We start from the raw sequence: 16,136 nt of genomic DNA on the forward strand, positions 1-16,136 counted from the left end.
CTCGGAGTCTAAAACTCACGAGGGGGGCAAAGTGAAGGGTTTGAGAATTAACCATCGCGGAGAAGGGAGATTGACAAATTGTATGCGAAGATTGCTGAAATGAAAATTCACGGTCTGAAGCCTTTTTTTCACCCCCAAAAAAAAAAAAAAAAAATTTTTTTTGGTCGTTGTCCTGTATAAAAAAAAAAAAATAGCCAATAATATGTTTGTTATGTGTACAATGTCTGGCCACAGAGAAAAATCAACCGTGAAATTTGCTGATTCTGTTGACCATCTTCTTCAATCTCTTCTCCCTTTTCACTTCTCTTCCGGTCCGCTTAGCTGGGCATTGCTCTTTCTCAAAGTACATTCCCAGAAGATCCCCATTAGACCTGGTCGAGAGTTGTGACATCATTAGCATAAGCTATTATGTCACCGGATACTGTACTTTCAGTTCATCGCCCCAAGTCATTAGAATGAAACATTTGACCTTGCGGGCAGAACTTTCCCATCTTTAATCCCAAAACCTGAAAAGGGAATGCTGATTTAGTGAACTGAAATGCTAGTCTACCGTCTACGTTAGAGCTCCCAAGGAACATTCCCAATCCTTTCCTTATCATCATCTCAATACATGGACACAAATTCTCTCAGACCAGGATTCTCACCAAATAAATCTCGGTTAAGCCAACTAACTGATTTTCATGAACACCAACGGTCAATATTTCAGAAGAAATCAACCAAGATTCTCATTTTCCTATTTCTTCAAGCTTGCTGAGTATCTGCTTCACATCAGGTCTAAGAGAAGGTGAAGGAGAACAACAAGCCATAGCCAGTTGGAACAGTACGAGGATGCGATCTTTGGTAACTACCCTTTGATCACTGCTTTCGTTAAGAATAATGTCTGGATGGTACAATTCAGTAATTTGATCATCTAGAATTGCGGTCCTAATAGCATTTGGCAGGTGAAAATCTTGATCAGGGGTGGGGTTGTTATCAATTGGTTCCTTTCCTGTTAGTAGTTCCAGCAAGATGACTCCAAAGCCGTAAACGTCGCTCTCTTCGTTAACGTCTTTCATTTTTATCAACTCAGGTGCTTTGTATCCCTCAGCAGCAGAAGCATCAAGCATTTGCTGCCCTGCGGTTGGGTTCAAAAGGAGATGCAGGCCAAAATCTGAGAGATATGGTTGGCAATGCCGATCGAGTAGTATATTCCTTGACTTTATATTTCCGTGAATTATGGGCATCTCCAAATCATTGTGAAGATAATTTAAACCATTAGCAATACCCAGGGATAACCTATATATGATTGGCCATCTGTGTGCTTCCCCGTTTCCATCTGTGCATAAGAGACATGATTATTGAATTCAGCACATAGGGGATCATTTGTTGCATCATGTTAGTTCTGACAACTAAATTAGCCATAAACTTTAGACGGTCTTAATCAAACAAAGGACTTGTTCCAAACAAGAGGAAAAGAAATTCTCAGACAAGAAGTCTATGCAGGAAATTAAGATCCAAAACTTTTGAAGGGGAAAATGGTCAAGCATGAAAATTGTCTGGAGGCAAAACCTTTTCCTCAGCATTGCCTCATGCATTAGACGACACATTATCACATTTTGCTGTCAAAGATTGTTGAACCGTGGGAGGGTTACATAGAGGACAAAATGAAGGAATAATCCATGTCTAGTTTCCTCAGCGTTGTCTCATGCATTAGACGACACATTATCACATTTTGCTGTCAAAGATTGTTGAACCGTGGGAGGGTTACATAGAGGAGCAAATGAAGGAATAATCCATGTCTAGTTTCTTCCTATCTTTTCTTTTCTAAGCATATTAAAATGATTGTCCTACATGTGATGGGCTGTTGAGTCTGATAATAAAGACAAATCTATGTCAATCCAGCTAACAACAACTCAACAAGGAGCTTACCCATTGCTTTGCCAGCCACCAAGACTATTATAGAAAAGAAAATGAACTTAAAACAAGTACCAAAATTTGTGCTTCGTCCTACTAGATACTCTAAGAAATTTTAGGAAGCAAGAAAAACAGATCTACTGGACACAAAATGTTTCTCTTAGATCACCATATTAAGCCAAGAACACAGTAAGCAAGAGGCAAATCTACATAACTAACCAAGAAAGCATTTGGCAAACGTAAGTAGGACCCAGAAAGAAGAAAGAACGAGCTGCTGTACCAATTTTTGAAATTGAAAAAAAAAAAAAAAAAAAAAAGATCAGAAGAAAAAGCAGAAGGGAAAGACTGCAATCTTCCCCTTGAGAAAGCCAGTATACATAGTCAAATTTTACCTAGTAACGTAAAATTTGAACTATTCATCCATGTTAACTGTTTTCCTCCTATGGATGTGTGTAAAATTTCTAGTACACCATACTCCAGAGAAAATTGAGCATTGTCCCGTAATTACTCAAATTGCACAGTTGCTGATGCGCCTAGTTTTGTTTATGTCGTCAGAAATCCGTTCAAACAAATAAAAACTGAGCAAAGCTAAGAGAAACAAGTCAAGGGAATCAAAAAACAATTGGTAGAGTCTAACCTCTTATAAGTTGGGCCAAGGTGCCCCACTGGTAAAACGGATGAACCAGCAGCTTTTCTCCTCTGGACCCTGCATAAAATGCACAGAGGGGCACCAAATTTGGATGCCTTAAAGATCCCAATAATTCCACAATCGGCACAACTTCCTTCATCCTCAATGTACAAGTAGGCCTCAGAAATCTCAGCAGAGCAAGTGAGTTAGTACGCAGCAAATTAGCCCTGTACAAAGTCCCATAACTAGATTTTCCTATCACTTCACCTGGAGCTTCAAGGATATCATATACACTGAGATCTTCAGCACCCTGAAACCTGATCAAGTACTCTCTATCCGTTCCCGCCTCTCTTTCTTTAAACTCAAAGCCGGCTTCTAAATCTTTTGGGACATTTTGTTCTGGCTTCTTCCAGCAACAGTAGATCATCAGGAAAAGAATTGCGGCAGCTCCTAATAAAGACAGCCCTATGATTAATGCCAGCATATACTTGTGCTCCATTTTGGTTAGAAAGAGTAGTAATTCTGTGGAGGGGCGATGTTTGTTCTAATATGGGAAAAGCCAAAAAAAAAAAAAAAAAGATGGTAACTTTACGGGATTCGATTCTGGACAAGAAGAAAGATCCAAGATTTGTAGGTAGGAAGGTTATGAAAGCGGTGGTTGGAAGTGAAAGTGAAATGTGATCACTCACATGGGTTCATAATCATTATTAACAAGAAAACAGAAAGAAAAACGGATTTCCTTCCTTAATTTCGGAAAATGCCGAGAAGAGTTTGGGATCGCTGGTGGATAAAAAGAAAAACATCTGCAACTGCAACCACTGATGATAGATGGGCTTCTTAGGACAGAGGTGCTGAGGTAAACTGCAGTGCAGCAGACAGCAACAAACGGATTGGAGGAATGGAAGACTATAAGTCTCAGGTCAGGGACGGCGTTAAATGTCAGGCAGCAGAAATTTTTTTTTAAAAAAAAAAAAAAATCAGAAAGGTTCGGCATGTGCTGGTTTTACCCGGTCCTGATTGGGATTGTGCTAGCGACGTTTCTGCTGTTGGCTGGCTCCATGGAGTTGGGCTGTGGGCTATGGGTTATTTTATTTTATATTTTTTTTATAATAAAATTTCCAGTGAATTTATGGTTCGATCACGTTATTTGGAAAGCAATTTTTTCTTTATTTTTTTCGTGAATATATTTTTAAATTATCTTTTTATCTCATATATATTAAATTGTTACAATAAATTTATTACAAAAAAATCCAAGAAATGCACTCCAATCCTGACCTAAAACTTCTTAAAAGTTTCTTACAAATCACTGGTCAATATAACTCTCGTATCAATAACAAAACTTTTTTTTTATATAAAAAATGATCTTTTTTTATCAATTTATATCGACATGGACTATAGATTGTACTACCACTACGGTTGTTAAAGTACGTTCCTGCCCGTCAATCATCAAAAAGGTGTAATGTTGATTCTGGCTTTCTTGGGATACGAAACATTGGTGGGGAGTACAAAACATACAGTTAGGACCAGAATTCGCTGTTATGATCATCTAGCTTTTGCGTTAATTGGCTAATTCTTTTGTTCCATGGTAAATGAGGAAGAAGGGAAGAAATTGTAAAATCAAATTAACCCTTTTTTCTTTATGTTCAGACCGACTGACCTTCACGTATTTAATTTTTTTTTTTCTGACGGAGTGGGTATTCGAATCTTTGATTCGACTAACCCCACTCCGATCCGGAAGAGGAGGCTCCATTCCACTCCGGAAGCAAGGAGGCTCGAAGCCTGATTACTCAGGTAAATCTACCATATCTTGAAGAGGGGGAGTTGATCGCTCGAATTAACCTTTGGAGGCTTGACACATTTAATAAGCTGATCCAAGAATTAACCAGACAAGATGAAATAAATCTAGGATTAACAGGTTCCACGAGCAGAAAACTTGTTCCTGAGCATTAACTTGTTCCACGATCTTCGCAAGGCTTTTGGGACATTATTAAAAGATAAGATATTGATAATGAACACTTAGAACTTCAAAGGCCAATTAAATAAGAAAATCATCCAAAGAATATAGAATCACGCTACGGAGTTTTTTTAAAGTGAAGAAGTTAGACTTTGTTCACTTGACAAATATTCGATCAGTTTTTCATACTTGTACAAATGTATTTTTATTTTTGTGGTGCATGTGCCCAGGGAACAGTATCAAACTCTCAATTTTATTGTTTGACCAATATTAGGATAAAAATTCTGTGCCCAGGGAGCATTTTTTGGGGGGGGGGGGGGGGGGGGGGGGGGGGGGGGGCTGTTATTAATGCTTTCTTCATATGGGAATTCGGAATGGCTTCAAATCTTGTCTCCAAAGTAGTCTCTGTCCCCTCTGTCCCTTATTTATACAGCTGTCACGTGTCTCTAATCTTTTGTTAACCCAAACTCAAATAAATTTTAGATTAAATAACTATTTCTTGCAAACAAATAAATTTTGGAATAACTAAAATTTAATTATAAACAAAAAAATATTACCTGTGACAATTGCGTTGAGCACAACATACGTTGGCTATTTGGTTCCCATATATTTAAACCATCTCTACTACCAGTAGGACCTTCATGCACATGCTTAAAAATAAAAAATATAAATGAATAATTATATCATCAAGACTCAAAAAAAATTATTATATCAGCATAATATCTAATTAAAAGCTTGTTTTTCATGCAAACAAACCCATGGTTTATTTGAGTTTGGGTTAACAGAAGATTAGAGACACGTGACAGCTGTATAAATAAGGGACAGAAGGGACAGAAACTACTTTGGGAACGGAGGATTTGAAGTCATTTGGGATGGGATTGGATATGGGGTTCCCCAACCCACTGTGTAATTGTACCATGCAGTTATGTAGGTAGAGTTAATAATGGGAGATTAGTAAATTCAAAAAGTCATTCAAAAATAAAAATAGTGGGAGATTGGTAAATGCGAAATTGGATTGGTGAGATTGAGCGTGCAGCACAAATTTTGATAACTAACAAAATTTCTTATGTTTTAACGTGTTAGTGTCGGTCTAATTTCGTTGTTTTAGTTTACATTTAGACGTGACCAAAACCTCTGATTCTGACTTTAAAATTTACAGTTCATATTCTTTTAAAAGGTGCAATTTGAATCAGTTCTTGAAGCTCTGGTTCCAGTTAGATTTTGATTTTATTCCAATTAACGTTTCTGAGTTCTTTCGGTTACAGTTTCGATTCCTTTAATTATGGTTAAATACTGCTTGTTAAAAACTGATTCTAAAAAAAATATGACGATGAATATAGAAAAAAAAAAAAGAACTTTATTGTATTATCATGTACAAGGAAAACGAAAAAATGATGCAAATTTTATGAAAAAAATACCTCATTATTTATTTGGACCTATTAATGGGATGGGATAATAAATTGTTGGGTTAGCATTGGATTTGTTGATATTGGGTGTTGACTATTGATATTGAACTCTAAACTTGTCAAATAGATTCCGGTAGCAATTATTTTTTTCAAAAACAATTTGAACCAATTCTAAATCACCGATCAAATTCTAGTTCAAATTTTTGATGAATGAATATGAACGTTTAGCCATGATTATTGTTCTGATTCCAATTTCCAAAATCTGAGTTCGATCCTGATTCAACATCTTCTATTAGATCTGATTCCAGTTCAACATTTTCTATTTATAATTACTTCCGCCTTACCATTCTACCCAACTCTCCCCTACTTACAACAACGGCGAGTTAGTGCATTATTCGGTAATTATGACTCGTTCTTCTACGCAGGTTTTGGCCCATGTTGGAAAGCGACAAGAAAGCACACAATTCATTTTTTTTAAAAAAAAAAATGGTCCATTTAAGAAGATTGGTCCTCAAGGCGTAAACTTGGCCGTTCGAAACATGTCACTTCTATGAATGAGTTTTGCATTATATATTTTTTTTTTGACCTTTTATTAAGAAAGAACAATTAATGCCTATATCTCCAGATATGATATGGTCCTGGATCCAGTTCCCCTTGCCTTCGTCCACCTCGGAATCGGATCAAATGATGATGTGTTGTCTCTCTTGCCCAATCTCTTTAAAAGAAGAAAGGGGCACGAAGCCAGGAGCATTAAAGCAAGAAAGGAAGCCCACCTCTTCGAATTGCCCAGTCATTTTTTTTTTTTTTCTGTAATCATATATTTTTATTATTATTTTTTTTCACATGCATCAAATTATTATTTCTGGCTCAATTACTTTTTTTCCCGGACTGGGTTTATAGCCTTTTGACCTCCTGTTTCAAATGCTTTTACTATGCTGGTGGTTAAAAAAAAAAAAAAAAGCACTTTTGTTTTTTCAAGCAACTTAGGTGGTGGGTTCGTGCCTTAATTATGTGCAATATTGATTAGTTGTTGCTGGTGACCCGGCACCTAACTATACCCGTGGCTTGATAGCTTCATGATTTTTCAAGCTCGGTCAAATGTGAAGGCCCCACCTCGTGAGGATGATTTCATGCCCAAAACTCCAGACATGCCGGGGCCATCAACTTATTCATGTATGTAGTAATTTGTAATTATTAATGAAGTACTAGCATAATTTGCTTTTCCATATATTTCTAACTAGGGGTTTTTTTTTTTTTTTTTTTTTAACAGAGGACACTCGTTAAAATGTATTAGTTCATATGTTAATTCTTTTTAAAAAAAAAAGTAAAATTAATTTTGAAAAAAGTGTATAAATATATGGAAGAATAATGATTGCTAATGTGTACATCCATATGAATGTTTGAGTATGGTAATTGAGCGTGATACAACTACTTCCTTTTTTCCTGATAGAAATACAGCAACATGATCTTTTTTTTTTTCCAAGTATAAATGAAAGGTTTCGAACACGAGACATTTCATTACATTCCCCTCCCCTATACCGTTCATTCAATTCATCCCTCACTCACATATTGAATTCTTCGTTCTACTAGTTAAGTTAAACGAAACTTGAATACAGAATTTAGAACCATACACGCTGCACAAAATGGAACTTTTGTAAATCAGAGCACGCGCTGTTAGAGTCGTGCTATATCCGGCTAGATAGAGGAATTGTGATGGACTATGTTAGTTTGAGGCCCTTGCCCATCAAGCAGCAGAGGGGCTCCGACTGCTACTTACCAAGAATAAAGGCGCGATGGAAGCTGATAGAATTCTCAAGAAGCTGAGAGAATTTTTTCACGGTCGGTGAATCATTATTATGCCTTAGTATTAATTAATGCCTTAAAAGGGATTACAACAATGATTACCCTGTGTTATGTATTCACACTTGTGACAATGTAGATGGTACTCATGAAAAAAATATGTAGAAGTTAAGGAATATAGTACATGGGATTTGGGAGTTTGAACGATCGATTAGCCGGGGAGGAACCTAGTAAATCGCTCCATTGGTCTCCGGAGTTGCCCACAATTCGATAGCCTTCTTTTATCATCTCATCCCTCTTTTCTGACTTGTACATGGTTGCCTGCTTCGGATGGTCCTCCGGGGACCTTTAGAATTTGGAGGAAACAAAAAAGATTAGTCAAAGGCACTTGAATCAGTAAAGCAACTCAACTTACCATATACCATAGGGGATTAGCAAAAAATCAAGGACCTACACCATTTACTTTTTCTGAATTTCTTCCCCTCTGTCTCATATTTTTTGGAGGAACAGGAACATAAATGAAACAAAAAAAAAGGTAGATTACTCATATTTCATAAAGGACAATATGATCGCTCGGTTCAGGAAAGAAAATAAGACCCCTATAAATATTCGAAGCAACTTCTTTTGTGTTTTTCTTTATGTATTTAAAGAACTTGACTTTGTGCTGAACCTCTAATCTTACACAAAGATGCAAAGAAAATGCAGAAGATTAAAGATGGTTATGTCGGACCCCGACTTTACGCTGAGCAACCAGTTGTAAAATCACCAATGAAAACATGAAAGAGGAAGTTCATGTTAACAGTCAACCTTCTATCAGTCCAACAATTAAGCTTCTAATCATCATCATTTATGAGGGTTCCCAAGTGCAAAGTGTTAAGACATGGAAACTCAATGCAACATCTCACCTGAAAAGGCAAAAGTACAAAACATGAATTTAACTCTAGCATGAACTTGTTGGACAAAGGCATGGTATCAATTTGACTCCAAAACAAAGAACAAGACCACACACGATCTTGGGTTATGTTGAGACAGAATGAAAAGAAAATGTCTTATGGAAAAAGAATTAACCAAAAGACCAGCCAGTCAAAAGCATTATGTATCATTTTTGTCTTATAATTAGAAAATAAATATACCAAGAAATCTCGACATGCGTGTTCTTTCCCAAAAATATTGAATTTGAATTGTATGCTTGGCATGGGAATGGTACCATAATTAGGTGTAAAGGTAGATATGCATTATCATTATAGAAAGAAAAAACAGTAAATGAAGACTGTCCTATCCAAATCTCATTCCGCATAAAAGACTTTGTCCTGTTCAAAATTCATTGAACATGAAAGACTCTGTCCTATTCAAATCAGTTTCTCAGGGAGTATGTTTATAGAAAGAAAAAGAGAAAAGAAAACCCCTGATATTAACGCAAAAGGTTCTGTGGTCTTTGGTATTTTGGAGCAAGCAAGACCTAAGCTCTCTTCTTTCAGCACTGAGATTGCAGTAAGCTAACTACCAATCACATACATACTGACACAATAATTTCATGACCATGGATTCTTCTCAATATGCCTAATTTATACCACATTTAGAGACTTGGTTACCTGCATGAACAGTAGAGTCGTTCTAGCCAAAGGGCTAGAAAAAGTGCAAGAGTATCCAGTCAGTGCAGGCTCTTCTAGAAATGGTTAGGGGCTTGCAAGATCATGCTTGATATTCACAAAGTATGGAGTTCAACCTCACAATTGGAGAGGTGGAGTTCAACCTCACAGTCCAACCTCATCTTTCGATATTCACAAAGTATGGGGCTCATGCTTGATTCATAAATATCATAAATAAAGCAACATGATGTTCAAGAAGATACTAAATTACAGGGGAAAAAATAAGGCAGCACATAACCTCGGAAGAAGACATCTAAGAATCTAACAGCCAAGTATAAAAAAATGGAACACCTTCAAAGCTACCTCAATCCCAACACAAGTCCCAATTTCTGCTTCCCATCTCTGTCACCACCTACAAAATTTCATGCAGTCTCCAGGAACTTTTTTTCCTGTTCATGACATTCCCAAAGTGAGTAAATTTGCACTTCATAAGTGACACCTCATATATGGCCTTTGTTCACCCTCATACACAGCCTATGCAATATCTACCCTCCAACCACCTTAAAACCATCATTCTTGCTTGCAGTGCCATTCAGCCCAAACAGCTTACTCATAATGACGTGACCTAGCCTAATCTTGAGCTCCAAATCAAACGCATGACGTGACCTAGCCTTCTTAACAGTCTACCACATGCAACCGATTCGGGCTTATGATATTCACAGTTCAGTGTGCTCTCTGCATTAGCTTGGAAGAATAATCCCATGGCATCACCCAAAAGAAGATTGGTAACTGGCCAAAATTTTGCCTAAGGCACTAAACCATGGACTCTTAACTCATTCAGATACCATTCCATCCGCTACCTGACAGTTTAATGGGTATAAAAAAAACAGGGCAATGCTCCCTATCTGAGTCAAGGCATCTTGATTAGTAGGTCTAACAAGAAGTATGATATCCAGGTGGCTATGCTCCTGCCGGCAATGCACACAAAGCAGAAACCACTGCCCTGCTTTCATAAACAGCCACGTCTCTCCCCTTATAGCTCAACCACACATCCAGCACATGACACAAAGTGTGCAGGTATCAGCAATAACAGATGTGTAAGGACTGCACAGAGTATATTTGCCCATATATAGATATATTAGAGCAGCTGTTTTCCTTTAATATCTTGTTCAACTGCTATGTTTATACATAATTAACACCAGATATCAGTACTAATGGATTCACCAATACAGTCCAATGCATGAAATTGTACGGACTGTATGGTACACCATAACCAGCATGTCCTAGAACACTCCTATGCAATTAGTAAAGATTTTCATCCTTTAGCAATTTTTGGGTTTAGAGACGTTAAGGGTCTAAAATAGTCCTGTGCTAATTGTTCTTTCTATGGAAAGCAACTTATCCTCATTTTTTGCGAGGCTTTATTATTCTATCATCTTTTCATTATATTTTACTGGACAGAATTTATTGAGTATCATCATGTCCACATATCTCATAGTGATGTGGAATCAGAATGCCACAATGTGCTATTGATTGTGAAATCAACAAAAACATAACTATCACTATGGAAGCATTAAATGCACCTTTAGCAACTCCTCAGAACCTACTCAAGTATCGGATGTTAAAACAAAACAAAGAAGAAAAATTGCTAAGTTAACAGCAATCCTCCAATTTAGCTATTGAGTTTAATTACAGACACTATGACCAAACAAAAAAAAAAAAAAACCTCCTACAACCATCATTGATCACTCGAGAGGAAAAAAATGTGCAAAGGCCGTATTTTATCTGAAATATAGGAAACGGGAAGGAAATTCGATTACAATAATTAAGCACGTAGAGAAAGCTATGCCTAATGGTTCATCCAAATCCATCAAGGTAGGTCGTCAGTTGAAGAATCCCCATTATGCATCTCCACAGATTTGCAGCTAAAGAAAAAATGTTAATGCATCAAATCGTGCAAGTAGATCCTAGAAAGTTGAACAAACTCACCTCAGTATGAGCTTGTCCCAATGCTGGAATCCAACTTTAATCAGATTATCAGCAGTAATATTCCCATGCCGTTCACTTCGTCCCGTCAAGAAGAAAACCTTGAATCCCAAGCTCGTGACATCTCGATAAAGCTCCAAACTGGAATGTATGGCTGGTGCAAGTCCCTCTTCTACCCATTTATCAAACTTTGTATGATTAAAAATTTCCAACCTGAAATGTTAAAGTAAGAAATTGCAAAATGAGATGTAGTCGTCATCAAACTAATGAAACTACCAAAAGTCAATTCTCATCCAATTAGTCAATAAAAGGACTGAAATAGAAGTAACGAGGAAACAAAAAAAAAGAAGAAAGGAACGATGGAACCCTACCCATAACCATGCTGAGCATAATAGGGGAGATTGGAAAGCAGAGTCTCATCCACATAAAAAATCCAAACGTCTTTTCCATCTTCCGCCAATTCGACACTTTTGGCAAAGGCTCCAGCCGCTCTTGAAACCCTCTGAAGATCGTAACTATAAGCCCTGCCGGTCATATAGTCTTCAACATAAGCAGCGCATTCTGGAGGGATGGTCTTCCACGGACTCAAGTTATTAGCCTCAACAGCAAACCTCCAACTTGTGCACTGCAATCTAAGTTCTTCCAGCGATTCCCTCAATTGAAATTCATTCCCTTCCGGATATTCAATGACCAATGGCCTTGGAAATATATGAGAATTATAGTTGTCATTCGCCAGAGTACAAGAGGAAAAAAGCATCAAGAAAAAGCACATTACGAAGAGAGAAGTCATTTTTTTTCCCAAGTCAAAGAGAACTCCTCCAACAACCAAGTAAACAGTAGTATTCTTTCCGAACTTGGTTGTCTATTTGGGTGTATAATACACAATACAAAGTAAAGGGATGCACGAAGATAGGAATATTAGGGAAGAGGGAGGTGAGGTTTGAATTTTATACGAGTAATTTCTTCCTAAAGATATTATTCCCTAAGGAGGGGCAGGTAATGGGCATATGCTTTTCTTGATTCGGATTGGGGGAAACTTGCATATTTGCTTCCTTACTATACAGTTACAGTAACATAAGTAGTGCTCACTAAAACCTCCTTTTTTTTCTGAGTGTGGGTTTTCCGGAGAAGAAGAAGGGGAATAAAGGGTGCTGATTGGTGGAATGGTCGGTGATTAATCAGAAATTATTTGAATTAGTAATCTGGGCAATTGGAGGGCGGCGACGAATACTGAACCGACGGCGAGGATACGTGTACCTGTAGACAAAGGTGGGTCCCCCTGTCGGTGAAAAGCGATTTTTCCATTCGTTTGTTGCCGGATTGGAAGAATTTGACGTGTCTCAGCCAATCAGAACTGTCTTCCCTTATTCTGGTCCTTGCGTATCAGCTGTCCGCTAGCTCATATAAAACAACCCAAAGGAAAAAAAAAAATAAGAAAAAAAGGTGTCAAGAAACTGCAGTTTAAGAAAATAGTGCTAGAAGTTCTAATTCTGTGGCTATTTAATGAGCTACCCTGTTGGATGCACGACAAGTGTGTTAAAAAAGCAATTGATCCTTATTTATTAAGTGAATTTCTCTAGAATTTCACAATTTTACTATTTGAATTGTGGTTTTGTAATAAAAAATTTTGCATTTTTCGTGAATTTATTTTTCGATCAATTTTTTTATCTCTCATGCATTACATTCTTAAAAAATAATTATTTCACAAAAACCTTTTATTAAAAAATTGCAATTCAAACAGCACCTAATTTTTTGCCCTTTTCTTTGGGACATCAAAGAGGAGGTTGATTGATAATTTGGGGGGGGGGGGAGGGGGTACCCTGTAGAAGTAAGTATTCTGATACTATCGAAACAATTAAATGAAATGCAATATATTGACTGTATCGAAAAGAAAGAAGGAAGATGAGAAATTTACAAGTTTCTCAATTGTGTGACAAACCAATCCAAATCAAACAGATCAAGAAATGAGCCAAAAACACACCATAACAAGCTCAGGAAATTGTGGCTATTTATTTATATCAAACACAACAAAGTGATTCAATGTACTGATAACCATTCACACCCTCAAATCTTAAATAGCCCTCATCCTCAGCACCCTCAAAATCACAGAGCTTCACGAAGGTTTTGGTAACCAGATTGTAACGAATGGCCTTACCGGGAATCTGCAAAACTAAGAAAGCTTCCTCTTCTTTTTCACCCCGAATGATAGACAAGACTGAGAGTACATAGTAACCACCATCGTACGAGTCCAATTCAGTCCTGATCATTCGTGGAAATGCACTAGTAACCGCTGAAAGATCAACCATGTACTTGATGTCCCATCCTGAACAGTCCCTCCTCATTTCATACACATAGAACTCAACATCTGGACGACCATACATCTGAATAAGGTTCAAATGGTCGCAAGATTCTCCGAAATAAGTCATTTCAGCTTCCTGTTCTGCATTATTAGGAGTTGGTCCCACTTCTCCAAGCCTTTCCTGATCAACATTGAAGTATAATGAATTATCCCGACCCCAATGCCCGAGCCATTGCACTGATCCATTCCAGTAGATCCCATTCTTAAAATCATGTTTAGCAGCGAAAGGGTCCCCTGAAACTCTCCAGGGGCCTGCAGTGTCAGATGAGTATATCTGGATCTGATAAGACCCTGAAACCAGCTCAGAGGCCCGAACGCAGACAACTTTGTAGGCGGACGACTTGGTAGGGTCAAAAGCCAAGCTCACTCCACATATGGTCCTCCTATATGCCGGCTTTGGGATTGTGGTTAACTGCTTTGTGGTGGGATTGAAAACATGGTAGTTCTGTCGGGGGCGCTGAGCTCGGTAACTGGAACAGAGCAATAGGCCATTGCAAGACTGTAGAATCTTTATGGAGCCTGCAGATGGATCTTTGGCAAATTTTAGTACTGAAAATGGTGGGGAGGTCAGGTCATGGACGTCAAAGTAGATGTACTCCAATTTGGTTGGGTTGCTGCGAAAGCTTGTGCAGGGCAGGAATAGGCCTATTGCTGGCTTGAGAGTGGGACTGCGGTCCTGGTGGAGGACAGCAAATTGTGGGTTGGATATGACAGAGAGCCAGCGTTTGGAGACAAACTTGAAACGGATGAGTGATCTTATTGGAAGGCGTAAGAGGATGTCTTCCAATAGCCCATCAATTGAAGCAACTATCTGAGCAGATGTTACCTGCTCGGCTGCTCGGGAGATCTTGACACTACTGATCTCCATTGGTGGGTTTTGGGATCGGGGACGAAGTTGCTGTGCTCGAATTTGTTCGTCAAGTCCCGTACTTATATGCTGTGTTCTTGCGTGAAGATTGCTTTGCAAGCTGGTCGTGCAACTTGCGTTTGTGCGTTTGTTTTAGGGAAAATTGCAGAAACCTCCCCTGAGGTTTCTAACAGTAGCACCCACCTCTCCTTTGGTTTAAGAAATTGCATTGACCGCCCTGAACTTAAGGAATCTGTTGCAGATTAGGTCCAAGCTAGAAAGAGTCCTATTAAAAAATTGTTTTAAAGAGTGATGAAAGCTTGACTTATTTCGACTAAGATTCTTTGCTAATACGACCAAGATTCTGTTTTGTATTATTAGGAGTTGCCCTTCATCTTACTTGCCTAGTAGTATTAGCAAAGAAAGAATAAAAGCTATTAAGGATCAATAAACTTCATGGTGTATAAGTGCAAACCATTTCCCATGCACCTGCAATAGCTTAAGCATCAGGTGAAAGCAACAGCTAGTTAAACGGTTAAATAAGATTTGAACTTGTACCAACTTATAAATGAGGTCAAATTTAGCAATTCACTACTACAACTAATTTTGGGAGTAACACTGTTGATTTTCTTGACTTTAGTTTGATAGTTGGAGATGAAGTGTTTGATGCGAACTTGACCCGACAAGAACTTGTCTTGAAGAATCAAGTTGATCAAGCAACGAAAAAATCTATCTTGGTCAGATTATATATATAAAAGATGGATTCTAAAACAATCAATGCGGTTATGAATTGATAAGTCAAAACTTGAACAAAGAAGATATAATTCATTTTGTATCAAGAGCGTTCACAAAGGAACACGAAAGAGATGAAACTCTCAAACTTTAATTCTCATATTCATCTAACTTCTGAAAACGTTACAAGTTAGGTTTATTTATAGTTTTACAAAATACAAAACCTAATCTAAGATATAAACAATGCAAGTTTCCTAATTGGACTTGACAACTTTACTTGACACAATTTTCTAAATTTTAACAAAATTCAATTAACATGCTATAGAGGTTATATATGCCTTAGTAGGTTTACAAGATTCAAACAGACACAAAAAGTAAAAAATAAATTAAAATACAATAATCGTTTAAAATTAAAGCAATGAAATCTGACACGAATCCATTGGAAAAATTCTGCATTTTCTCTACCGGTTATAATCCATTCCATGGTTAGCTCGGATTGATCCACCAGATTTGTCCAATGACTTAGAACCAGAATGTGTTTTATTCGGTGAATTTTTCTATGATCAATAACCAGCTGACGGATTGAACACTATGTCTCTCGGTTAGGTCCCCCAATTCCACTTCTTCCAAGTCTGGATTCGTCCATATTTTTGAAAGGGTAATACTAAACATTTTGTTTAAGTTACTAAACATTTTTGAAAGGGTAACACTAAACAATTAGTTAATCAATTTGTTTAATTAGTAATTAATTAGTTTATTTACTTCCTCAATGTGTTCACAAGCAACATTCATTCTTTTGTAAAATTCATTCATCAGATAACCACAAATAATTGGGGGTAGTTAAGTAAATTCACACACTCTTTTGACAACAATAGGCCCCAATTAGTTCTTAGGGGAGGTCAGTGCTTATAAATCATATGGGATGTGTGTGCTACTCAAAGA

At 37.5% G+C, this 16,136-nt stretch overlaps 3 protein-coding genes across 3 annotated transcripts; all 3 read right to left on the bottom strand.

Moving 5' to 3' along the window:
- Positions 1–95: 95 nt before the first annotated feature.
- LOC140034016 (putative kinase-like protein TMKL1) lies at positions 96–3,429 on the bottom strand. The gene is made up of 2 exons (XM_072073665.1): positions 2,531–3,429; positions 96–1,315 (listed from the first exon to the last, which is right to left on the bottom strand). Exons 1-2 carry the CDS (start codon positions 3,018–3,020, stop codon positions 726–728), a joined length of 1,080 nt encoding a protein of 359 aa, XP_071929766.1. The 5' UTR covers positions 3,021–3,429; the 3' UTR covers positions 96–725.
- Positions 3,430–7,682: 4,253 nt separating this feature from the next.
- On the bottom strand, positions 7,683–12,459 carry LOC113725198 (acid phosphatase 1). The gene is made up of 3 exons (XM_027248215.2): positions 11,628–12,459; positions 11,260–11,469; positions 7,683–8,027 (listed from the first exon to the last, which is right to left on the bottom strand). Exons 1-3 carry the CDS (start codon positions 12,044–12,046, stop codon positions 7,850–7,852), a joined length of 807 nt encoding a protein of 268 aa, XP_027104016.2. The 5' UTR covers positions 12,047–12,459; the 3' UTR covers positions 7,683–7,849.
- LOC140034043 (F-box protein At5g07610-like) lies at positions 11,817–14,560 on the bottom strand. Its single transcript, XM_072073666.1, has 3 exons — positions 13,412–14,560; positions 12,514–12,650; positions 11,817–11,954 (listed from the first exon to the last, which is right to left on the bottom strand). Exons 1-2 carry the CDS (start codon positions 14,481–14,483, stop codon positions 12,640–12,642), a joined length of 1,083 nt encoding a protein of 360 aa, XP_071929767.1. The 5' UTR covers positions 14,484–14,560; the 3' UTR covers positions 11,817–11,954; positions 12,514–12,639.
- Positions 14,561–16,136: the final 1,576 nt, after the last annotated feature.

The sequence above is a fragment of the Coffea arabica genome, chromosome 2c (assembly GCF_036785885.1).
Source record: "Coffea arabica cultivar ET-39 chromosome 2c, Coffea Arabica ET-39 HiFi, whole genome shotgun sequence".
In the NCBI taxonomy this organism is placed as follows: Eukaryota; Viridiplantae; Streptophyta; class Magnoliopsida; order Gentianales; family Rubiaceae; genus Coffea; species Coffea arabica.